The sequence below is a fragment of the Vipera berus genome, assembly GCF_964194415.1.
Source record: "Vipera berus genome assembly, chromosome: 1".
Lineage (NCBI taxonomy): Eukaryota > Metazoa > Chordata > Lepidosauria > Squamata > Viperidae > Vipera > Vipera berus.
This window is the reverse complement of record NC_138202.1, coordinates 4,142,289-4,165,804: the sequence shown is the minus strand read 5'-3', so window position 1 is coordinate 4,165,804 and position 23,516 is coordinate 4,142,289. Positions and strand designations below refer to the sequence as shown.

The 23,516-nt window shown below is 43.7% G+C and overlaps 1 protein-coding gene across 1 annotated transcript in view; it reads left to right on the top strand.

Moving 5' to 3' along the window:
- Positions 1 to 7,582: 7,582 nt before the first annotated feature.
- The window catches only part of MAP2K2 (mitogen-activated protein kinase kinase 2), a 45,399-nt gene continuing 29,465 nt past the window's right edge, over positions 7,583 to 23,516 (top strand). Inside the window, exons 1-2 of the mRNA XM_081321293.1 lie at positions 7,583 to 8,027; positions 17,743 to 17,953. Of these exons, the coding sequence (XP_081177419.1) occupies positions 7,927 to 8,027; positions 17,743 to 17,953 (312 nt within the window). The 5' untranslated portion in view covers positions 7,583 to 7,926. The remainder of the gene's footprint in view (positions 8,028 to 17,742; positions 17,954 to 23,516) is intronic.

Genomic DNA, 23,516 nt, shown 5'->3' with positions numbered 1-23,516 from the left:
AAGACTTACAGATATGCTTCTGGAACGAATACAGGTTTTCGAAAATTCCATCCCACGTGGCTTGGTTGGTCAAAAGGTCTATCCTTCTGATGCTCAGATAGGGTTCAGTAGAATTCAGTAGATTTGAATCTACTTTTGGTTCGCTAAACAAATCAGCAAGGATGTCAACAGCTAATAGTGAACACAACAAAACAGTTCTCTTTTCTTAATCAGGAATGGATTTTTCTAGGGACAAAATGCCAACTCTGTTCAATTCTGACCTTCATAATTAATGGGTTCAGAATTCTTTATATAAGCCCCAAGTTGGATGACCTTTAGAGTCTAGCGTAAAATAAAGGTAATCCTTCAAACCTACGTTTTCTATATACCTACATTCCTCTAAAGTATATAGTACTTCAGCATTGAGAGGTGTCTTCCGTATACACAAAATGCACATCACTGCTATTTTCAAGCTGATAAGCTTCTAAGAAATTCCAGAATTTCCCAGAAAACAAAGTCTGAAAAATCTGTAGACTTGAGGACAGATATGATAAGATATGCCCCCGAGACACCATTGCTGTACAATTAAACTACTTCAAAAATATCAATTTTGTCAGATTTTGAAGGCAGAGCCTGAAAGAGCTCTGACCAAAGATTTTGCCTACATCTTGGCTGATTAGGTATACTTGATGTAGTCCCTGACAGAGGAAGGAGAAAGTAGATGTGTTGATAAAGAGAAATCAATCTTATCTTTGGATAACCAATCCATTGGCTTACTCCTAAAGATAATTACATAAGTAGACCATGCCGGCGCCAGCACACTTGTCGAAGTGCCCCTTGCACCCCAATCTTTGCCCTATTCAGCCTCACCCTGATCACAAGTGCTTTACTCATCTGTTCTCCAAGGTTACCGTACTTTAGAGACAGAAATCAGCAACTGCTTGACTTTACTTCGATGTGAGAAGCAGCAGCTAGCGCAGGGCTTTTCAACCTTGTCACCCATTCTACCACTTTTAGGATATGGCAACACCTGAGTATCACCAGTCGCCTAGCAAGGTGTCAAAAACTTGATGACCAAAAATAAAATAAAAAAGTGATGAAGTACAGGTAGTCCTCAATTTACAACAGTTCACTTAGTGACTGTTCGAAGTTACAATGGCTCTGAAAAAAGTGCCCCCCAACCCACGGCCCAGCAAGACACCTGCCTGTCTGCCCGGCAGCGCTCTTCCTCCTGTCCGAGGTTTTCATTGTTGTGAGCATTTCTGTTGAGGATTGGCAGCAGGGGTGGGGTGGGGTGGGGGTGTTTGGTTTTTATCCCCCCCCCCCACTCTGCTGGGTGGTTGCAGCAGGTTTTGGTCACTTCACATGATCCTGGGACACTCTGACCGTCATAAAGATGAATCAGAATGTAAATCACAAGACCCTGGAGATGCTGCAACATTCCAGCTGATCGGCGCTTCTTCTGGGCTCAGAAGCACCAGGATCAGCGCTGAGCTCCAGCTGGATCCTGGCGCTGATCCTGGCGCTTCCGCCAAGCACCGACAGCCCTGCAGCTCCAGCCATCTCTCGCTCAGGCTTGTGCGGTGCTGCCACCGGTTCAGCTCATTCCCCTCCCCGGCTGCCACTTTTCTAGGATGGTCGCATACCACCTGCCAGGTGCCAATGTACCACAGGTGGTACCCGTACGACTGGATGAAAAGCCCTGAGCGAGAGAGAAAAGAGCTCCTTGCTTTTGCGTCTTTATCTCCAGACTTCCTGCTTTTCAGAAAAAGCAGTTCAAGCATGAACAAATTTTTAAAGTGCACAGACAAAAAAAGCAACCAACATTACTTATTTCTAAAGCACCAAAACAACATCTAAAACAATCCTTCTTTTATACAATTACTTTTTGCTCATCTGGTTTTCTTCAGGATTTTTCATCTGAACTATTGAGGAGTTGCTACAGTTAGTAGTCCTAATATTTCTAAAGTAATGATCTAAAACTGTTTCTTAAAAGTTTTTTTCCCCTCTCAGGACCTATTCCTATTTTTTTAAAATTATAACTTTTGTTCATATGGATTACATTTATTAACATTTACCATATCAAAATTTAAGACTGACACATTCACTGCTGCTATGGCTTCTCATGATTGTTTGATGGAATTTTAATATTGTATTATTTTTCAACATAGGTTAGTAAATAATTTTGCTTTTAAGGAGCCCTGAGATGGTCTTGGGAACACAATACCCCCATGGATCCTAGGAACAATCTTAAGAAGCACTGCTCTAAAGCACCATAAAGTGGATTACTTTGTTTATATATTCATTTAGAGGGATGTTTGCAGTGCAAAGATGTGCAATAACAAACCTTTCACCTACATATCTATTTTAGTAGTGTAGCTGTTTTAGTCTTTTGCAAAAAGAGCAAAGCCAAGGCCCTTCTTAAACTGCTCCTGGATTTGAACAACTGGCCGGTCATGTGCATGCTTTTCGACTATTGAAAGTGTTCAAGTTCCGGTCATGTGGCAAAACATAACTACAGTCCTTTTGAATGTGTATGTTTCCAAATACGCAGTGAGAAATTGTGAGAAGGGGAAAAGGTTAAAAAAAATTACCCCTTGATTTATATTGCAAACTGGTTTAATAAGTTAACTCTTAAGTAATTTCTTGCTGTTTTAAATACAGGTAGTCCTTGACTCATAACATAACACTTCCTGTAGTGACAGTTCAAAGTTACAGCAGTACTGAAAAAAGTGACGTATGACCGTTTTTCACTTATGACCATTGCAGCATCCCTAGGGTCACATGATTAAAATCCAGACACTTGGCAACTGACTCATATTTATGATGGTTGCAGTGTCGCAGGATCACACAATCCCCTTTTGCTATTCTCTAACAAAGTCGAAGGGGAAGCCACATTCACTTAACAACTGTGTTACTAACTTAATCTGCAGTGATTCACTTAACTCCTGTGGAAAGGTAGGTCGTAAAATGGGGCAAAGTTCAACTTAGCAACAAAATATTTGGGCTGAATTGTGGTCATAAGTAGTTTTAATCTGTCTTTCATTCAATGATTGTGTATCATCTGACCCATCCACTGCGATAATCAAGTTCGCAGATGATACAACTGTGGTGGGTCTTATTACAGGTGGGGATGAGACAGCATATAGGGTGGAGGTACAAAAACTATCCATATTGTGTAGTAACAACAACTTGCACCTAAACATTGGCAAGACGAAAGAGATGGTTAGACTTCCGGAGAAAAAAGGAGGAACCTGCCCCACTTTACATCGGGGAGGACTGTGTAGAGAGAGTTTCCTCCTTTAAATTTCTGGGAGTCTACCTCTGTGAAGATCTGACCTGGAAAGTTAACACAACCCAGGTGGCTAGAAAGGCCCAACAGAGGCTTCAGTTTCTTAGGGTCTTGCGGAAGAACAGGGTAGAACAACGGCTAATGACCGTCTTTTACCGGTCTACTATAGAGAGCGTCCTCTCGTATAGTATTGTGGTTTGGTATGCTGGTCTGACAGCCGCGGACAGGAAAGTATTACAGAGGGTAGTGAGCACAGCACAAGACATTGTGGGCTGTTCCCTGACACCACTGGATGACATCGCCAGGGCTCGTTGCCTTGGAAGAGTGAGGAAGATTCTCAGGGATGACTCACACCCTGGACGGTATCTCTTTACTTTCCTACCATCCGGTAGGAGATATAGGAATATAGCTAGCCGTACCAACAGGCTGAAAAATAGCTTTTATCTGTGGGCTGTTAGGCTTTTAAATGGGACATAATCTCTGTGAACCTATGCAGAATTGACTTGGGAGGCCGGTGTGTGGTGTAGTTGGTTCACATGGTGTGGTAGGATGGTGGGTTTGTTGTCACTGTGTGTTGGGGGGAGAGAGCACGGGGGGGGGGAGGCTCAGCTAATCTCAATGTACACATGTTGTACTTTGACAATAAAGGTTTATATTATATTATTATTATTATTATTATTATTATTATTATTATTATTATTATTATTATTATTATTATTCCAGGAAAACAGAAACATAAGAAAGAAATGCATCACAGCATAATAAAAATGTAAAGTGTTGTCCAGGTTTTTGGTCTCCATGCTAGTCATGCTTAGTTAACTCCAAAACAAATATGGTATGTCTGCTTTTGCACAAAAAATAAACAAATAGCAGTTGGATGCATAAAAGCCAAGATTTTGTTCTATTGACAGTATTCACATGCTGCTTACTTTAGATTTCAAGACACCAATTGTAAGTTAATAGTTTGGACAAGACATTTTGTAGCTGGATGTTAATATTCATGCATATATCCTAAGTGCATAAATATGTCTTAGCTATCACTGCCCAAATGTGAATATAGCATAGCTTTAAACTAAGGTGTACTTGTGCAAATCCTCACTTTTGTTTATACAGAACTGTAAGCATATGAATACAAATCCATTTATATGGATGTACATTAAATAAGAAATAGAAAAGCAGGCTGAGCGCATAGGCACCAGAAGATTCAGTTATGTAATGTAATGTGTTTCTCACCCAGGCACGTGTAATGCAACGCCTGTATGTGTATGTGTCACATCGACTCAACCTGTTGGCAAACCCCAATTTGTCTTTTATTGGAAGAGATCTGTTCTGTTCTATTTTTAAGTGACTAAGAGGTGTTTGGCTGCCATGGGAATGTGGGGAGAACAATGTGAGCGGCTCAGCAGATGGATAGGGTAATACAGTGGGTGAGAATGAAAGGAACAGAACAATACTGCGGGTGTGAATCTTCTTCTAGCACATGTACCCAGCCATTTTCCTCAGAATGCCTGGCTGTTTTAGGATGGTTAGATGGACATGTGGCTTTTCTGTTAAGAGTGCTGAGAAAAAAAAAGGACAAATATAAAAGCGAGGTGGAAGGAAAGAGGGATGCCTTGTTGTCTTGGTTTGGAAGGTGATAATTTCATACTCCAGTTCTAAGACACAGTAGAAGCCTGAGGGGCCATTTCCAAGTGTTTTAATTTCAGCATTCAACAAACATAATAATGATTCCTGCTTCACCCAGTTTTTAACAGAAAGGCTTTTATTGAACACACTGCCAATTTCCTGCTACTGTTGTTTAAAAGGTCTTGTATTGACTGATCAATTTGTGCTTGGTCTGTGGGCTTTATACTTTCTGCCTCTTGTGGCAGATTGCTCAGGGATGCTTCTGCCTGGGTGACAAAGAAGTAACACAGCATTTAAAAATACTTAGTTTTGCTGTACAAATGATGTGCCATCTAAAGGTAAAGGTAAAGGTTCCCTCGCACATGTGTGCTAGTCGTTTCCGACTCTAGGGGCCGGTGCTCATCTCCGTTTCAAAGCCGAAGAGCCAGCGCTTGTCCGAGTACGTCTCCGTGGTCATGTGGCCGGCATGACTAGACGCCAAAGGTGCACGGAACGCTGTTACCTTCCCACCGTAGTGGTCCCTATTTTTCTACTTGCATTTTTACGTGCTTTCGAACTGCTAGGTTGGCAGAAGCTGGGACGAGTAACAGGCACTCACTCTGTTAGGCAGCACTCGGGATTCGACCCGCCAAACTGCCTTCTGTTCGACAAGCTCAGCGTCCTAACCCACTGAGCCACCACGTGCCATCTAGTTGGTGTCAATTCTTAGTGACCGCCGACAAACCTGTTCTATGAACTGTCCCTAAGTGGGCCATCAGGTCTTCTCCAATGGTGCACCCAGGACTGCCATAATCAAGTCCATCAAACGTCTGGCTGGTTCTTCTCTCCTTTGTTTTCCTTTCCACCTTCCCCACTATTATTGACGTTCAAGAGAGCTAGGTTTCAATAATTTGAGCCTGGGCATCTGAGACCTCTGGATTGATTTGTTCCGTGGTATTCTCAAAAGTCGTTCAACACTAAAATTCAAATGTGTAAATACACTTTCTACCCTTTTTCTAACTCCAGCTTTTGTGTTCATAAAGTCACTAAAATAAACACTGCCTGCATGATTCCAATTCTGATTCAGTCACATCAGATTATTATTATTTTGATACTCTTGACTTTCTGAATTATCCATCACACACAAGCAATAATGTCTCTTTTTCTTTGGCCTTTTCTAAAGCCTACTTGAACATATGGCATATCCTTTGTCTTCCAAGATCCATGGAGGATCAAAGATCATCAACATATCCAGAAAGGGGGAGGGGGGCAAGAACCCAAAGTCATTCTGTCTTGCAAGGGTTGAGCTGGAGTCAATTCCTCATCTAGAGCGTCACCATTTCCAGGCACCTGGTCAGTACCTCAAGAGCATCATTTGACTGGCTAGGACTGGAGGTTTACAACAGTCATAAGCATACTCAGTATACAGGTAGTCCCCAACTTACAATCACAATTGGGGGCCAGAATTTCAGTTGCTAAGCAACGCAGTTAAATAAGTCACGACAAATTTTATGACCTTTTTTTGCCACAATTGTTAAGCAAATCACTGCAATTGTTAAGTGAATTCAGTCATGGACTATGCTTGTCGGAAGCCACCTGAGATCACAAAATGGCAATCACATGACACTGCCATTCACCATTCTGATGCAAGGAAAGTAAATTTTTCCACACATTCTCTCTCTTCACCACCATTTCTATTTTGAAGTTTCCTTTCCTTGCAACGGCCACGACCTTGGTCTTTTTGATGTCCAGGAAGAAACCAAAATTCTCACTTCTTTGATTTTCTTGATCAGATGTTTTGATTCCTGAAGCAAGTTGGATCATCAGCACATCAAATTCATTTGATGTTTGTTCCACCAACCTTGCCCCCAATTCTTCAAGATCTAGCTTCCTCGTGAACATTTCAGCATCCAGGTTGAATAAGAAAGGGGAGAGAATGCAACCTGGTCCCACTCGGAACCCCAGCAAGGAGCATCTTCCCTGGGAACATTTCCTCATAATTAAGAAGCTACTTGGGTAATCAGCCAAATGTTTCAAACTAAAAAAAAAAATAGACCAGTTGCCATGACTCAACTTTCAGATTTCCTCATGAGGCATTTCTCTGAGAGCCAAGGGAAAAGTGTAACTCCTGGTTTTGACGACTCGGCGGAGAGTTAAAAACAAAAGCTCTGCTTGCAGAGTCCCTCATTTGAAATGTCCTATAAAACCGCCCACAGCACGGGAAGCCAGCCGTTACCACACCTCAGGTTCGGCTTCAACTGATGAGCAGCCGCCCGCGTGCCCAAAAAAAAATATCCCGCCTTTTTTTCCTCCCACCCCCCACCAGCCAGTTGGCCGAGCGCATGCGCCAACCTTTCTTGCGGCGGTTGGGGGACAGTCTTGCTCTCAAGTGAAGGGGTCTATTCTCGCGAGACTTGCCTCCTTTCTCCTCCGTCTCTCCTCTTTCCTCCCCCTCCCCCCCGCTTGCGTCTCTCAACTCGACGTCTTCTCTCGCTTCTTTAAAGAGATTCGACCAATCGCGAGGGGAAGGCTTCCTCACCTGGGCGGGCGCGCGCTCGCCCGCCCGCCCGCTCGCTCGCTCGCTTTCTTGGCCGGCCGGCCTGCCGGCCAGCTGGCTCGCGCGCGCGGCCCCCTTTTCCCAGCGCCCCGACCAATCCAGAGCAGGGCTCGCGAGCGCGCGCCTCTCAAGCTCCAGGGTAAGCCGTCCAATCGAGTGGGTGGGTGGGTGGCCCGCGAGAGCCCCAGCCAATGGCGAGACGGCGAATTGGTGGGAGGAGACTTTTTTTTTCTCCCCCCCCTCCACAGTTTCTCCCTGGCGCGCGCTCGCGCTTCGGCCACGCCCCCTTCCTCTCGCCTCTTCGCGTTTTTTTTTTTTTACCTCAGGGCCGGGCTGAGGGGGTTTAGGCCTCGCGCGCAGCCTCGGCCTCGCTTAGGGCAGCCAAGCCGGGCGATGACGACGCCACTGCGGCGGCTGCTTCTTCTTCTTCTTCTTCTTCTGAGGCGGGTCCCTCGCTAGGCGCCGCGGAACGCGAGCCCCAGCCTCCGCCGCCATGCCGGCCAAGAGGAAACTGGTGCCGCCGGCCCTCAACATCACCCCCACCATCGCCGAGGGACCCAGCCCCACCGGCTGCGGCGAGGGCGAAACCGCCGAGTGAGTTGGGCTCGAGGGTCGGAGTGGGGCGCCGGCTGTGGGTCTGAGGGGGAGCGGGCGAAGGACGCGAGGTATTTCTGAGGGGAGGCCGGCGCGGGGTGGAGGGAACGAGGGGGAAAAAAAGGAGGAAAATTTGCTCCTGGAAGGTATTTCGGGGTTGTGTGGAGCTGCTGTGAGGCGAGGGAAGGTCGGGGGGAGCCGCTGGGAGGGAGGAGGCGGTCGGCCTTTGGAGGAGCATCGATCCACGAACGGGGGGGTGGGGTGGGGGGCTGCCTCAAGGTGAAGCCCCGAGAGGAAGGTAGGGCAGCTCGGAGGAATCGGGGTGGTGCTGGTGGTGGAGAATAGAATAGAATTATAATGATTAGCATTAGAATGATTAGCGTTAGAATGATTAGCATTAGAATTAGACAGGGCAGAATAGAATAAGCGGGGACCTTGGAGGTCTTCTAGTCCAACCCCCTGCTCAAGCAGGGGAACCCTGTATGTAGCATTCCGGATGAATGGCTGTCCTGTCTCTCCTTGTACAAGTTTAAATAATAAATAAATAAATAAATAAATAATAAAAACTTCCAGTGTTGGAGCATTCACCACTTCTGGAGGCAGGCTGTTCCGCTGGTGAACTGTTCTCACTGTCAGGAAGTTTCTCCTTAGTTATAATAGTAATAAGTTGGAAGTGACCTTGGAGGTCATCTAGTCCAACCCCCTGCTCGGGCAGGAAACCCTATCCCATTTCAGACCAATGGCTGTCCAGTCTCTTCTTAAAAACTTCCAGTGTTGGAGCATTCACAGCTTCTGGAGGCGGGGAGTTCCACTGGTGAATTGTTCTCACTGTCAGGAAGTTTCTCCTTAGTTCTAGGTTGCTTCTCTCCTTGGTTAGTTTCCATCTGTTGCTTCTTGGCCTGCCTTTGGGCGCTTTGGAGAGTAAGTTGACCTCTTCTTCTTTGTTGGCAACCCCTCAAATATTGGAAGACTTTACTGGTCTTTAAGGAAAGGGTGGATGGGGGTGTTGGGATGCGCCCCATGGGAAAGAGGAATGAGGTCCTGCCAGGCAGGCGAGTTCTTCTTCTGCCCTGAGATGGTCCAGAATGCCAATCAAGGAGAATATTTCTGGCTCAGGGTTGAAATGAGTTGTCCTTGTGCGGTGGGTGGGTAGGTGGGGGTGTCTGGTGGTTTTCTTGCAGACATTTCAGGACCCAAAGTGGGATAATAAGTGAACTGGCACTGACGATGTTACCTAGTTTGGGTCATGAGACGTGTGCAAGAAAAGCCACCCAGCTCAGAGAGCACCAAGGACCCCACAGCCCTTCTCTCTCCTCTTCTCCACTCTACAAACCCTGCTCTCTCTCTTCTGGCACTTCTGATGTTACCTAGCTTGGGTCATGAGACGTCTACAAGAAAAGCCACCCAGCTCAGAGAGGACCAAGGATCCCACAGGCTCTCTCCTTCTCTTTTCTTCACCACCACCACCACTCCGCAAACCCCATTTTCTTCTGGCACTGCTGTTACCTGGTTTGGGTCATGAGACATCCACAAAAAAACTACCAAGCTCAGAGAGCACCAAGGATCCCACCGCCGCCCTCCTCTTCCTCCTCCTCCACAAACCCAGCTCTCTTCTTGCACTGCTGATGTTATTTAGTTGGGTCATTAAACACTTGCAACAAAACTACCAAACTCAGCACCGAGGACCCCACAGCCATCGTCATCCTCCCCATCTCCATTCCACAAACCCCACTCACTCCCTTCTAGCAATGATGATAATAATACCTAGTTTGGGTCATGAAACGTCTGCAAGAAAACAGCAAAGGAGCCCTCTGGGTCTGAAATGGTATAGCATCTCCTGGCATTAATTTAATTTAATTTTAATTTTATATTGTATTGTTTTTAAATTTTGCCTTGTAAACCGCCCTGAGTCCTTTGGGAGTAGGGTGGTATATAAACCAAATAAATAAATAGGTTTAGGATCTCCTACCATAGGCAGGGGGTTGGACTAGAAGATCTCCAAGGTCCCTTTCAGCCATATTATTCTGTGTTCTATGAAGAACTTGAACAGAGAGGAAAGGTGCAGTGGCCACGTAGACCTGGTGAAAAGACCAGCAAAATCAAGCAACAGTTCATTTGAAACCAATGAAACAGGTTATTTTGTCACATATTGGCTGGCCGAATGTTCCGTAATTAATGAAGGAAGATTTTTGCTTGATACATCTCTTGAAGGAAAACAGTGTCGCCACCACTTTTCCTATTATCTCGGTCTAGAGTATGATCAACCATAGTAGTGGGTGAAGTCAGGTTGTAATTCCTGATGAACGTTGGAGAATGGAATGCTTCCAGTCATGTTTGACAGATAATAGAGATGTCAACGTAAGACAGAACCAGACTGTAAGACCTCATTCGGTCAATCAGGTTGTAGCACTGGTGGGAAGAATTTAAAGGCTTGTATGTCTGCTCTTAAAATAATCTTGGGAAAATTCTGCCCAAATAAATCCTTGTTTCATTACTACAATTGAATATTATGCACGAGAAGCAATAGTTCATTCTATAATAGCTGAAAAGCTGTCTGTAACAACTTACATAGAGTTTTAAAAGATGTTTTCATTTTCTTTCAGCATATTTTATATGGCATGCTATTCTTCAGGCTCCTTATAAGTGAAATCCTGCTCCAGACCATTTTTGCTCAGATAAAATGAGGCATTCAAGCAATGTGTAAAATGCATTTTACAATATTACAAAACAAGAATCGGGGAAGTGATTTATTAAGGATGAAGTACTGATACACTATAAGAGGAAGAATGAACTGGCAAAGTAATGACTGGGGAGACAGAAGAAGGAGAATGTTGGATATTTAAAACATAATACTTTTTGCAAATTTACTTAGAAGCTGACTTTTTAATCCAATGGGCCATACTCCCAAGAATTTGTACTTAAGGTTTTAGTCTTGAAAAGGTCCATGATTGGGGGGAACTGAACAGGTCTGTAAGAATAGAAGTGAAGCTTCGGCTGACAGGGCAGTGATATTTCAAGACTTTTCACATGTAGAATGATTTGTGTTGAAATGTTGTGTTTTCATAAATAAGTTGAAGTGTGAGTCATAGGGGTGAGGAACTGTCAATGACCTGGAAAGGCATAAATTGTGATGAGAGATGTTAGCCATATAAAGGATGAAGCCTACATAGAAATGTCGGCAATTAGCAAAAAGAATGAATGAATACAGAATAGAATAAAGAATAACAGAGTTGGAAGGGACTTTGGAGGTCATCTAGTCCAACCCCGTGCTCAGGCAGGAAGCCCTATGCCATGTCATACAAATGGCTGTCCAATCTCTTCTTAAAAGCTTCCATTGTTGGAGCTTTCACAACTTCTGGAGGCAAGTTGTTCCACTGAATAATTGTTCTAACCGCTATTAAAATACAGCGTTTAAAGACAGTAGCATTTCATATTTACATTAATAGATGTAGATTTCTACATTTTTAGAAAGTGTTGACAAACAGAAGCCATTTGACCTCTTATTGATAGAAAGGGGGTATTCTTTGAAACTGCATGAAATTTTATGTAGAATGTTATTTGAAATAAATAATAGAAGGGTATGTATATGTATGCACACACATATATGTATATATGTAGTTAAAATATGCTTTAATCACATCACTTACCATGATAATCACCAATTTAGATTATTTTTAAAAATGACTAGACCAGAGACATCCAACTTTGATAACTTTAAGACCTATGGACTTTAATTCCCAGAATTAACCGTGCTGGCTGAGGAGTCCATAAGTCTTAAACTTGTCAAGGTTGGACACCCGTAGACTACATGAAACCGTGGAGGTCCAAATTATCGGTAGGTAGCTGCTGATTTTGGTAGTGGAAATAATATCAAGATTCACAGGCTTGAATAATTACCAGCTGCCGAGGAATGAAAATGGAAGAGAACAGCCACCCTCCCTGTATTTTTAGTTTCCAGAACATGTGTGGTTGGCCCCTGAATCACGTAGACTTAGGGGGTTTCTTCGATACAGCAAAGATTTTCTTATAATCTGTGTTAGCATGGTAGTGACCCACCTAATTAAAATTATTAATCTGCTTCTATATTATTGATAATTTAGAAATGAATGTTGGAGGGAGAGAATCAGTATTAGTTCAGAAAATATAAAAGTGCGTGCCATAAAATGTTTTAAGAATGGAGTACGCATAATGTAGCAGGGAGCAGCAATTAGGAAGAATTGGGGATATTGAGTAGAGAAATTGTGTGGAAAGATGAGCAGTAGTTTAAAGCCAATAATAAAAGAACTGAATAGCAATTATTTTTATTACATAGTTTTATCCTGTCTTTTCCAAGGTGTTTAGGGTACTATTAACTGTAATGGCATTCTCTCTCTCTTCCCCCCCCCTCCCCTGGTTTCCACTCTAGTGCTATTTCTGTAACAACTTTGAACAGTTGGGAATATGGAAATGTGTAACTACGGGCAGGACCATCGTGTATTCAGATTCTAGTGCTGTTTTTAACCCAGTCTACAACCAGCTGCAGCCATTTTGTGAATTGGTTATCCCTCAGGGCAGTTAGTTTGTGAGGGTAGACATGACACTTTCACAAAAATCTTACGTCATCTAAGCTAAAAATTTGGAATATATATGTCTTACTGTGTACATTAATTTTAGTATTTTACTGATTATAGAAATCGCTGTTCAAAGAGCTTAAAACGTGTGTGTGTGTGTGTCTCACATAACTCACCCATACAGTCAAGTATAATTATGGTGTATTTGCATAACCTGCTCCTACCATGAATTACTCAGTGACACACTGAAGCATAGAAAGCCATACTCACTGGATTTGCATAGCATACTTGCTTAAAATGTTCTTTGTTTTTCATAGTGTTCTTTGTTGTTTGTAATGTTGACCACATTCAGTGTCACATCTGCCCAACCTTAGAACCATGCAATGTACAGGTAGTCCTCAACTTAGCACCACAATTGACCCTAACATTTCTGTTGTTAAACAAGATATTTGTTGTGAGTTATGCCCCATTTTACGACCTTTCTTGCCACAGTTGTTAAGTGAATCACTGCAGTTAAGTAAATCTGGCTTCCCTGTTGTTTTTGCATATCAGGGAGTTGCAAAAGGCAATCACAGAACCCTGGCACACTGCAGCTGTCATAAATATGAGCGACTGAATTTTGATCATGTGACCGTGGCAATGCTGCAGCCGTCATAAGTGTGAAAAACACTCTCTAGTCATTTTTTCAGTGCTGTTGTAACTTCAAAGGGTCACTAAACGAACTGTTGTAAGTTGAGGACTATCTGTAATAAAGCGTGAGACTCGTGGTCTGTGATCTGATGGTGAGATACATGCTGGAATAGAGATTTGAACCTGGGACTAATGGTGTATGCCAGAAGTCCATCTCCCGCAAATATGATGAAAATTTAATAGATTGGGGATTGTTTTAAAAAATGTGCTGATTGAATTTCATGGGAAACCAGTGCTCTGTGGCTCAGTGGGTTAGGACGCTGAGCCTGTCGATCAGAAGGTCGGCAGTTTGGTGGGTCGAATCCCGAGTGCCGCGTAACAGAGTGAGCGCCTGTTACTCGTCCCAGTTTCTGCCAACCTAGCAGTTCGAAAGCACGTAAAAATGCAAGTAGAAAAATAGGGACCGCTACGGTGGGAAGGGAACAGCGTTCTGTGGCGCCTTTGGCGTCTAGTCGTGCCGGCCACATGACCACGGAGACGTCCTCGGACAAGCGCTGGCTCTTTGGCTTTGAAACGGAGATGAGCACCGGCCCCTAGAGTCGGAAACGACTAGCACGCATGTGCGGGGGAACCTTTACCTTTACCTTTTTATCTGATTTAAAGGAGGCTGGTGAAAGCTAAAGGGTTCCCTGTCCAGTCGTGCCCTGACATGTTTCTTGGCTCATGTGGCCAGCATGGCTATTATGCTGAGGTGCTGTTACCTTCCTACCAAATTGGTACCTATTGATCTACTTGCACTTGCATGCTTTTGAACTGCCAGGTGGGCAGGAGCCTGGGCCAAGGAACAGGAGCTCATCCTGTCCAACAGCGCTCGGGTTTCAAGCCCAGGCTGGCTGCTTTCCATCTGATCAGCTCAGCTTCTTTAACCGTTATAAGCACGCCGATAAAAATGGGTACAGTATGGAAAGAAGGGCAGGGGGGGTTGAATGTGCGAGTTGCTGATGGTGGGAAAGATGATGTGTGCTTCGAAATTAAATTGTTCAGGTTGATATAGTGAAAAAAGTAGCGTCTGTTGAGTATATTTGGAGAAATGAATGATAAGTTGGCAGTTCTGAAATGCTTAGAGGGGACTTATGATAAGGAGCAGCGATACTTAAAAGAAACTAAGTGAGTTTGGTGGAAACGCTGCAGATTTGCACAAAAGCAGCAGTTTGACGGAGGGCAGCTGACCATATCATGTGTCCTTTCAAGAGCAGTGTAAATGGATCGGGAAATTACATCTACATATTTGTAATGGAGAATATTATATAGCAAAGAACTGCTACAAGCACTGGGGTTCAGATCAAAGGAAGCATAGTGTTCAAAGACTTTGCTGAAGGTGTGGAAATGAAATGCAAGGGGAATTATGCATGAAGGAGGAATCAGAACTGTAGTGGGGGGGGGGGAGAAGGAAAAGCAGGCGAAATAATGCACAAGAAAAACTGCCCGCTTTAGACAGGTTATCATTTTTGTTGAAAGGTTTTACCTAATTAAAAGATAACCAAGAACAAATTATGAAAAGGTAGAAAATATAAAAGAGAAACAGGAGAGAAAAAGAAAATGTAAAGCCACTTCTAATCTTCATTACAACAGTTACAAACTTTTATCGTCTCCCCACCCTTAGAGATCTATTATATAGATCTTCTTCTTCCTATATTTAATCCCTTTTATCCGCAAACCCCCAGTTTATTTCTGTCCATTTTCAGAAAAAAGTCTGTAAAAGGTTTCCAGTCTTTTATAAAAGTACTTATGGACTTACATACTTTAAACAGGACATATTTTAAATGGGAAGAGAGGAATTTTTGTAACTTAAGAGCTGGAATCTGGGAACCATCAAGATACAGAATTTGCTGCCTATCTTCTCATCTTTCCGTTTTATTTTTTATTTTTATTTTTTAAAAAAGCTTTTTTTATTTTTTTATTTTTTTCCTGAGAAATGTTTTCCTTTTATCCAAATGAAGTCCTTCTACCTTCTAAAATAAAAATGTTTTTTTAAGATGTCTGTTCAGTGGATTCCTACTTAAAAATAAGCATCTCCGAATTTTGCTTGATTTATTTTGAATAAATATGCATAGAATTGCAGCTACAGCAAATTTAAAACTTGCACTGAGCTAGGATAATGATGATTCCACAAAGCGGGCATTGCAAAGGAGAAACTCTTAATTATTTATAGCCTAAGCCTAAGACTTAGGAGAGGTCTAATATTAAGATGTTTCATTTTCAGGAATTAAGCTTAACCCCGTGATTCCTACGCTGAAGAGAACAATCATGTTAACATAGCTTAAGTATCTTTCAGGAGACCCCTCAAATAACCATTGACATGGAAATGTGGGAGGGGAAAAAAACAAGAATTTAAACCCCGGAACATAGACCTATAGAGGTTTTTGATACCTGTGTACTACAGTACCCAAATGTTCTGTGCATATAAGATTTTGTTATTGTTGTTGTTGTTAGCTGCGAAGTCGTGTCCGACCCATCGCGACCCTATGGACAATGTTCCTCCAGGCCTTCCTGTCCTCTACCATCTTCTGGAGTCCATTTAAGCTCACGCCTCCTGCTTCAGTGACTCCATCCAGCCACCTCATTCTCTGTCGTCCCCTTCTTCTCTTGCCCTCAACCTTTCCCAGCATTAAGGATTTTGTTATTATCTAGGTTAATTTGATCAAGTTTTGTCTGTGAGCTTTCTGTTGGAGGGAGGGAGGGTTAAACGTCCAGAGACTTGAGGTTTTCAATTGTATCCCTGTGAAGTGTGACACTCTCTTTATTTACAGGTTTTTTAATAATAATAATAATAATAATAATAATAATAATAATAATAATAATAATAATAATAATAATAAAAAATAACCAAACCGAAAACCCATTGTGCAGATCACAACAATTACCCCTTCCCCCACTACTGCTTAACCTGAGTTAGAGGCTCAGGGAATTGGGAGATGCCACACCGTAGGGCTCTGGAATTCACAATTATATCCACAAATAGAATGTTGCTAAATGGAAGCAAAGTGTAGAGCGGGAGTGACATCTGGATGGGTTAGCAGCGGGGAGAGAAAAAGCTGAGGAGCTTGTTTAGTAAATGGTTGTGCGAGTGAGAAATTATCTTGAGCAAAAGAACCGATTTGGAAGAAGCCGCTATCAATGGGGGGAATTGATTTTTTTAAAAATTTTTTAATTTTAATTCCATTTATATCCCGCCCTTCTCCGGAGACTCAGGGCGGCTTACAAGCTTAGCAGAGGCAAGATTGAGGCGTTTAGAATAAAGGAAGGGGGATTGTGACAGCACCAAGAAGAGAAAGGAAAATAATCCAAAGGTACAGTACATTAAAAAAGCAAATAGAATGAGAAAATAACGCCAACTGGCAGAAAATATATTTGAAAATCTCTATCCACGCTTTTGTTTAGGCGGCTTGGAGAATGTCTTGTTTAGATTGAGAAAATAGACGTTCTTCGTAGCCAAGGCGGAATGTTAGAATGCAGCCTGGCACAGAACTAAGCAAATATTTACAATCTTCGATACAGGTAGTCCTCGACTTACAACCACAACTGAGCCTAAAATTTCCATTGCTAAGCAAGATAGTTGTTAAGTGAGTTTTGCCCCATTTTACGACCTTTCTTACCACCGTTGTTCAGGGAATCAGTTGTTAATAACAGGGCTGTAAAATGAATCTGGCTTCCCTATTTCTCTGCTTGTCAGAAGGTCGCAAAAGGGCGTGATCCCCGTGCACTGCAGCTGTCACAAATATAATTCAGGTGCCAAGCTTCTGAATTTTGATCATCTCACCACGGGGACGCTGCAACAGTCCTAACTGTGAAAAATGGTCATACTTCATTTTTCCCGGTGCTGTTGTAACTTCGAATGATCACTTAGTGGTTGTAAGTCAAGAGCTACCTGTACATAAATGTGGGAAATTGTGGCGGCCAGGTGATTTTCCTACAAGTCTTTCTAAGAGCCTTCGGGCTTCACTAGCAAATATCGCAATGTCCCTGCTGCTCCAGTCCGTTGCATACACAGTGATGTTTAAGTTTAAGTTTAAGTTTTATTGAATTTTTATACCGCCCTTCTCCCGAAGGACTCAGGGCGGTGAACAGGGCATATAAATAGAAATACAAAAGTTAAAAAAGATTAAATTATTGCCCAAATTAAAACAATCAAAATATAAAAAACATTAAAACCCTAACATTCCCCCATCAGGCCAGGCCAGCTTGTTCGAATAAATGGGTCTTTAACCCGCGCCGGAAGGAGCGAAGATCCGGTGCCATCCGGAGCTCAACCGGCAGTTGATTCCATAAAGCCGGGGCGCCCACAGAGAAGGCCCTCCCCCTGGGGGCCACCAGCCGGCATTCTCTGACCGGAGGCACCCTGAGGAGGCCCTCTCTGTGGGAACGCACAGGGCGGAGGGGAGTCGACGCCGGCAGCAGGTGGTCCCTGAGGTATTCCGGACCCATGCCATGATGTGTTACACGGGTCTGATGGCTCTCGCCCTCTTTTCCTTTAGAGCTCAACTTGTGGACCTCCAGAAAAAACTGGAAGAACTGGAGCTGGACGAGCAGCAGAAGAAACGTTTGGAAGCTTTCCTCACCCAGAAGGCCAAAGTGGGTGAACTGAAAGACGACGATTTCGAGAGGATCTCGGAACTAGGAGCTGGCAACGGTGGGGTGGTCACCAAAGTACAACACAAACCCTCAGGGCTAATTATGGCACGGAAGGTGAGACCCGGTAAGGGGGGGGTGTGGGGAGAAAAAAAAAAGGCAAGCCATTTTCCAAACGTGGGCCTGAAGGTCAGCCAAAGACGTCAAGGAGTGACACCATCAGCGCAATAAACTTTACAAAGTGATAACAAGGCAAATTGCAACTCTTGAGTTGAGCTTTCAAAAAACAGGCAGGTAGTCCTCTGCATACGTGGCCGTTGTGACCGGAATTTCCATTGCTAAGCTGTGTGTGGTCCTAAAGCTAAAATCTCACAGTGGTTAGAAGTGACAACTTCCTGCCGGCTTCTCATAACCAAAGTTAGCAGGAAGTTGCACATTTCAAATTGGCAGGCAGGCAGGCAGGTGTAGGTCCGGGAAGGGTGTGAGGGGAACGCAGTGAGAGTGTGCATTGACTGGCATAGCATAAGCACAGGAGGAGGGTGGGTGGGTGGGTGGAGACCTACCCCAGCAACTGGAATGGGACAACTTGCTACAGCCAATGTGCTGTGGGACAATTCAACAATTCAATTTATTTAAAATAGCTAAAAAAATATTTTGATTTTTAATCATTCACATTTCATTTTGTCCCTCCTTTGGCATCCTTTCTTTAAAGATACTATTTCTTCAATATTAGTGTAACTCTTGTCCTACGGTGAGTTGGCCATGGCGAATTGTTAAAAGTGTGAAAAATGGTCATAGGTTGCTTTTTCCAGGCTTTTGTAACTTCGAACAGTCACTAAACGATCGATTGTAAGTTGAGAGCTACCTGTAATCTCCAACTTGTCTCCTACTTAATAAACAGCATGAATACTAAAATATTGCAACAGTTTAGAGCCTCACCGCTACAAATATTTTTTAGTCCAATTTTCTGGACTGTCTAGACCAGGGGTAGGCAACCTCGGCTCTTTTATGACTCATGGAAGAGCCGAGGTTGCCTACCCCCGGTCTAGACAATAGATCTAGTTTCCTAGATTTCTTGTGATATCTACAGAATTTTATTTAAGGATTTGCTTCACCTTTTACTAGAGATGACTTCACTTGATGATGATGTGACTTTCATGGCAGCTTCAGAGTGTTTTTCCCCCCCACCTTTTCTAATGTAGCCTGCTACTCTGAAATATCCTGGCAGTTCCCCACCCAGGTACTCACCACGTCTAATCCTGTTTAGCTTTTCATAATCATCTAAGTTTGGCTAGAAGTTATCGCCTGCTATGACTTCATAGTTGTTATCTGGATCTAGATCTGACCCTGTTAGCCTTTCATAAAACTCTGAAGGCCTGACTGTTTCCACGGGAATTTGGGCCAGGAGGTTAGGCGAGCTCTGCTGGTGATGTGGTCCTATGATTAAGGTGTCATGTGTTCTTATTTTTAATTGCTGATTTTAATATTTGTACACAGCCTAGAGCCACTAAACGTGAGATGGGCAGCCATGTAAATTTATGCAACTCATCTTTTTTGGTGCAAGATTGCCTTTTTTTTAAATCCCATTTATATCCCGCCCTTCTCCAAAGACTCAGGGCGGCTTACAATCTAAAGCACAAATCAATGTGCTTAGCAATAGCCTTCATTCTATGTATATGCCTGCTTATTAAGGCTTTCGCCCTGCCCCCCCCAAGCGGCATTATTACAAAGTCAGCTTAATTGCCCCCAACAATCTGGGTCCTCATTTTACCTACCTGGGAAGGATGGAAGGCTGAGTCAACCTTGAGCCTGGTGGGATGCGAACCTGCACTAATTGCAGGCAGCTGGTGTTACTTAAGGAGGCATCAGCCCACTGCTCCACCAAGGCTCTTCTTTTTGATACTGTATTGATACCTGTTTAAACAGCAAAGGTGAAGTTCCTTTGGCTTCTAACTGCAGCTAGTCCTTGACTCACAAACGTTCATTTTGCGACCCTTCAAAGTTACAGAGGCACTGAAAAAATTGACTTGGGAACCAGTTCTCACAGCTAGTGACCATCCCAGCATCCTCATTGTCATGTGATGAAAATTTGGGTGCTTGGCAACTGGCATGTATTTACAATAGTTGCAACATCTTGGGAGATGTGATTGCCCTTTGCGATCTTCCCAACTGGTTTCAGACGAGCGAAGTCAGTGTGGGAGGCCGCATTTGCATAATGACCCCGTGAGTCACTTAACAATTGCCGTGCTTCATTTAACAATCGTGGCACAAAAGTTGTAAAATGAGGTGCGATTCGCTTAACAGCTGCCTGAAGTTCTGAAGTTCCAATTGTGGTTGGAAGTTGAGGACTGCCTGTAGTGACTTTCAGTCCATGTCCATCCATAATTGTAAAAAAATAAATTAATTAATAGGTGCTGCTTTTCTGGAGATGATGGAAAGCGCTTAGATGGCCTTCTCCCGTCTCCGAAGCACTGCGACAAGAGAAGCCGAAATTGATCTGTAATTTTGGCTATCGTCGTCTGATTTGGCTTATGTGACCTGTTCTAATGTGAATGAGCACAAAGATCAAAGAGAAAAAAAAGACGGGAAGGGGCCCTAGTAGGGACTTAGCAGCCCCTTTTTGAGTTTTGGTTCTTCTATCTCCTGCTTCAGTGGGGAGAGAAAGTTGGATGATTGGTAGGATATGGATATGATAGTCAAAGCTTATGGTCTTCCCAGTAGTGATGTATGGCTGTGAGAGTTGGACCGTAAGGAAGGTTGAGTGCCAAAGAATTGATGCTTACAAATTGTGGTGCTGGAGAAGACGCTCAGGAGTCCCTTGGACCCGGCAAGGAGATCCAACCAATCCTAAAGGAATTCGTCTGGCTGCTCTTTGGAAGGACAGATCCTGACGCTGAAGCTCAAATATATTGGCCACCAAATGAGAAGAGAGGACTTATTAGAGAAGACTCCGATGTCAGGAAAGACCGAAGGCAAAAGGAGAAGGGGATAGCAGAGGATGAGATGGTTAGATAAGGTCATTGACGCAAGGAACATGTATTTGGGCAGAGTCCAGGAGACGGTGGAGGAGAGAAGGGCCAGGTGTGCTGTGGTCCATGGGGTCGCAAAGGGTCAGACATGACTTAGTGGGATATGACATCTCCACATCCAGTCTGCAACACAGTCCTTTCAACAGTTCCAAGAAGGCTCCGCACCCATTTGCACCACTCAGGTGACCCTGAGGACACAGACAAACCTCCAGATGGCCTCAACAACTCCCTAAAACAGGGCTTTTCAAGCAGTGGTATGGGTACCACCTGTGGTACATCGGCACCTGGCAGGTGGTACACGACCATCCTAGAAAAGTGGTAGCGGGGGAGGGGAATGAGGTGAACCGGTGGCAGTACCGCACAAGCCTGAGCGAGAGACGGCTGGAGCTGCAGGGCTGTCAGGGCTCAGCGGAAGCGCCAGGATCCACACCAGGATCCAGGTGGATCTCAGCACTGATCCTGGTGCTTCTGCTGAGCCCAGAAGAAGCGCCGATCAGCTGGAATGTTGCAGCATCTGCAGGGTCTTGTCATTTACAGTCAGACGCTTGGCAACTGATTCATATTTATGACGGTCACAGTGTCCCAGGGTCATGTGAAGTGACCAAAACCTGCTGCAACCACCTAGTAGAGGGTGGGGGGGAATAAAAACCAAACACCCCCCACCCCACCCCCGCTGCCAATCCCCAACATAAATGCTCACAACAATGAAAACCTCGGACAGGAGGAAGAGCGCCACCGGGCGGGCAGGCAGGCGTCTTGCTCAGCTGTGGCTTGGGGGGCACTTTTTTCAGTGCCATTGTAACTTCGAACAGTCACTAAGCGGACTGTTGTAAGTCGAGGACTACCTGTACTTTATCACCTTTTTGGGGGGGGGGTCATCACGTTTTTGACACCTTGCTAGGCGACTGTTGGTACGCGGATGTTGCCGTATCCTAAAAGTGGTACAATGGGTGAAAAGGTTGAAAAGCCCTGCTCTAAAAGAATGCAAACGACCAGCTGTCTGCAAGGAGTATAAATCCTTCCCTTCCCCACCATCCAGTCTGAGCTGAAGAAGCTTCTCGGAGGAGACGCGAAGTATCTTCCAAGAAAAACAAAGGAAGTCCAGTTGCCTCCTGAAAAAAACGCACCTTTGGGACAACCGTGACCTGGATGACTGAGAATCTCGATGGACATCAATAACTATCATATTTATGACAGTCGCAGTGTGCCAGGGTGTATATAAATGTAATAAAATAAAATAAATAAATATCTTGTACCTTTTTCCTATGGAAGGTAACGATAGCAGGTTGGGTGGCTAATAAGTTTGCCCTCCTTTGGAAAATTGTATTTCTGGAAAGAACATTTGCGCAGCGTAAGGCTTGAAGTCTTCTGGGCACAATCTTCCATAATTGGTTTCACTGTTCCATTCCTGAGCCTTGCAAGCGTTCCTATGGTGACTGCTTTACTTCCCACTTTTCTTCTGCTGCTGCTTTTTTTTTTTTTTTTTTGCACCGCTAAGTAGGTTATACTGCGTGCCTTCCTGGATGCAGAACCATTAGCAAATATAGAGCTATAATTGCAGTCCCATGGCTCTCCGTTATTGAGCAAGGGTGTCTGCCAATAGCTTTTAAAAGGGCCAGAAGCACCTCTCGTGGCTGAACGTGCAATCATAACACAGTACAACCTGGTCTCTTCTGTGAATGAATTGTCTATATTGCGAAACCGTATTTCTCAACTTGCATCTTTTGCGTCTTGCATATTCCTTTTTCTAGGATTTTAAAGGGGTGTTGGGTTATTTCTTTCTTTCACTATGCGGTGACCTGCCTCGATGTATGGACAACGGCTCGAGTAGAACAGATTAAAAAATGAAAACACTATTAAAAAATGAAAAGAAAGACTTAACAGTTAATTATAGGTTATAAGTAAATGTGTTAGTTACGATTAATAGAAATTGCCCAGACGGTCGGTAGAACATAAAATTCTGTTTAAATTGCAAATGACTTTCTCAGTTGCAAAAATGACTTTTAGCAAATAGTCAGATTCTGAGGGTTTGTTGTCTGATCTTTTAAATTTTGTAATGTTAACAAAATGGAAGATGCTTTTTTTTAAAATTCTTTAAGCAAGCTGGAAAAAATGCAAAAAGAAACATTGAATCAATATCAGTGTTTTAGAATCCCAGTAGAGATTCAAATAAACCTAATCTATGTTAAAAATCACAAGCAGCTTTTTCTCGTTGTGCAAATAGAGAATGTCAAATCTTACAGTCTATCCATACGTTGCCTGGCTGTTATCTATACACCACTGAAATATTTTTTCTAGTTTGTAACCTTCAGTTACGGACGCGGTGGCTCAGTGGATTAGGACGCTGAGCTTGTCGATCAGAAGGTCGGCAGTTTGGCGGGTCGAATCCCGAGTGCCGCGTAACAGAGTGAGCGCCTGTTACTCATCGCAGCTTCTGCCAACCTAGCAGTTCGAAAGCATGTAAAAAACGCAAGTAGAAAAATAGGGACCACTACGGTGGGAAGGTAACAGCGTTCCGTGCGCCTTTGGCATCTAGTCATGCCGGCCACATGACCACGGAGACGTCCTCAGACAAGCGCTGGCTCTTCGGCTTTGAAACGGAGATGAGCACCGGCCCCTAGAGTCGGAAACGACTAGCACGTGTGTGCGGG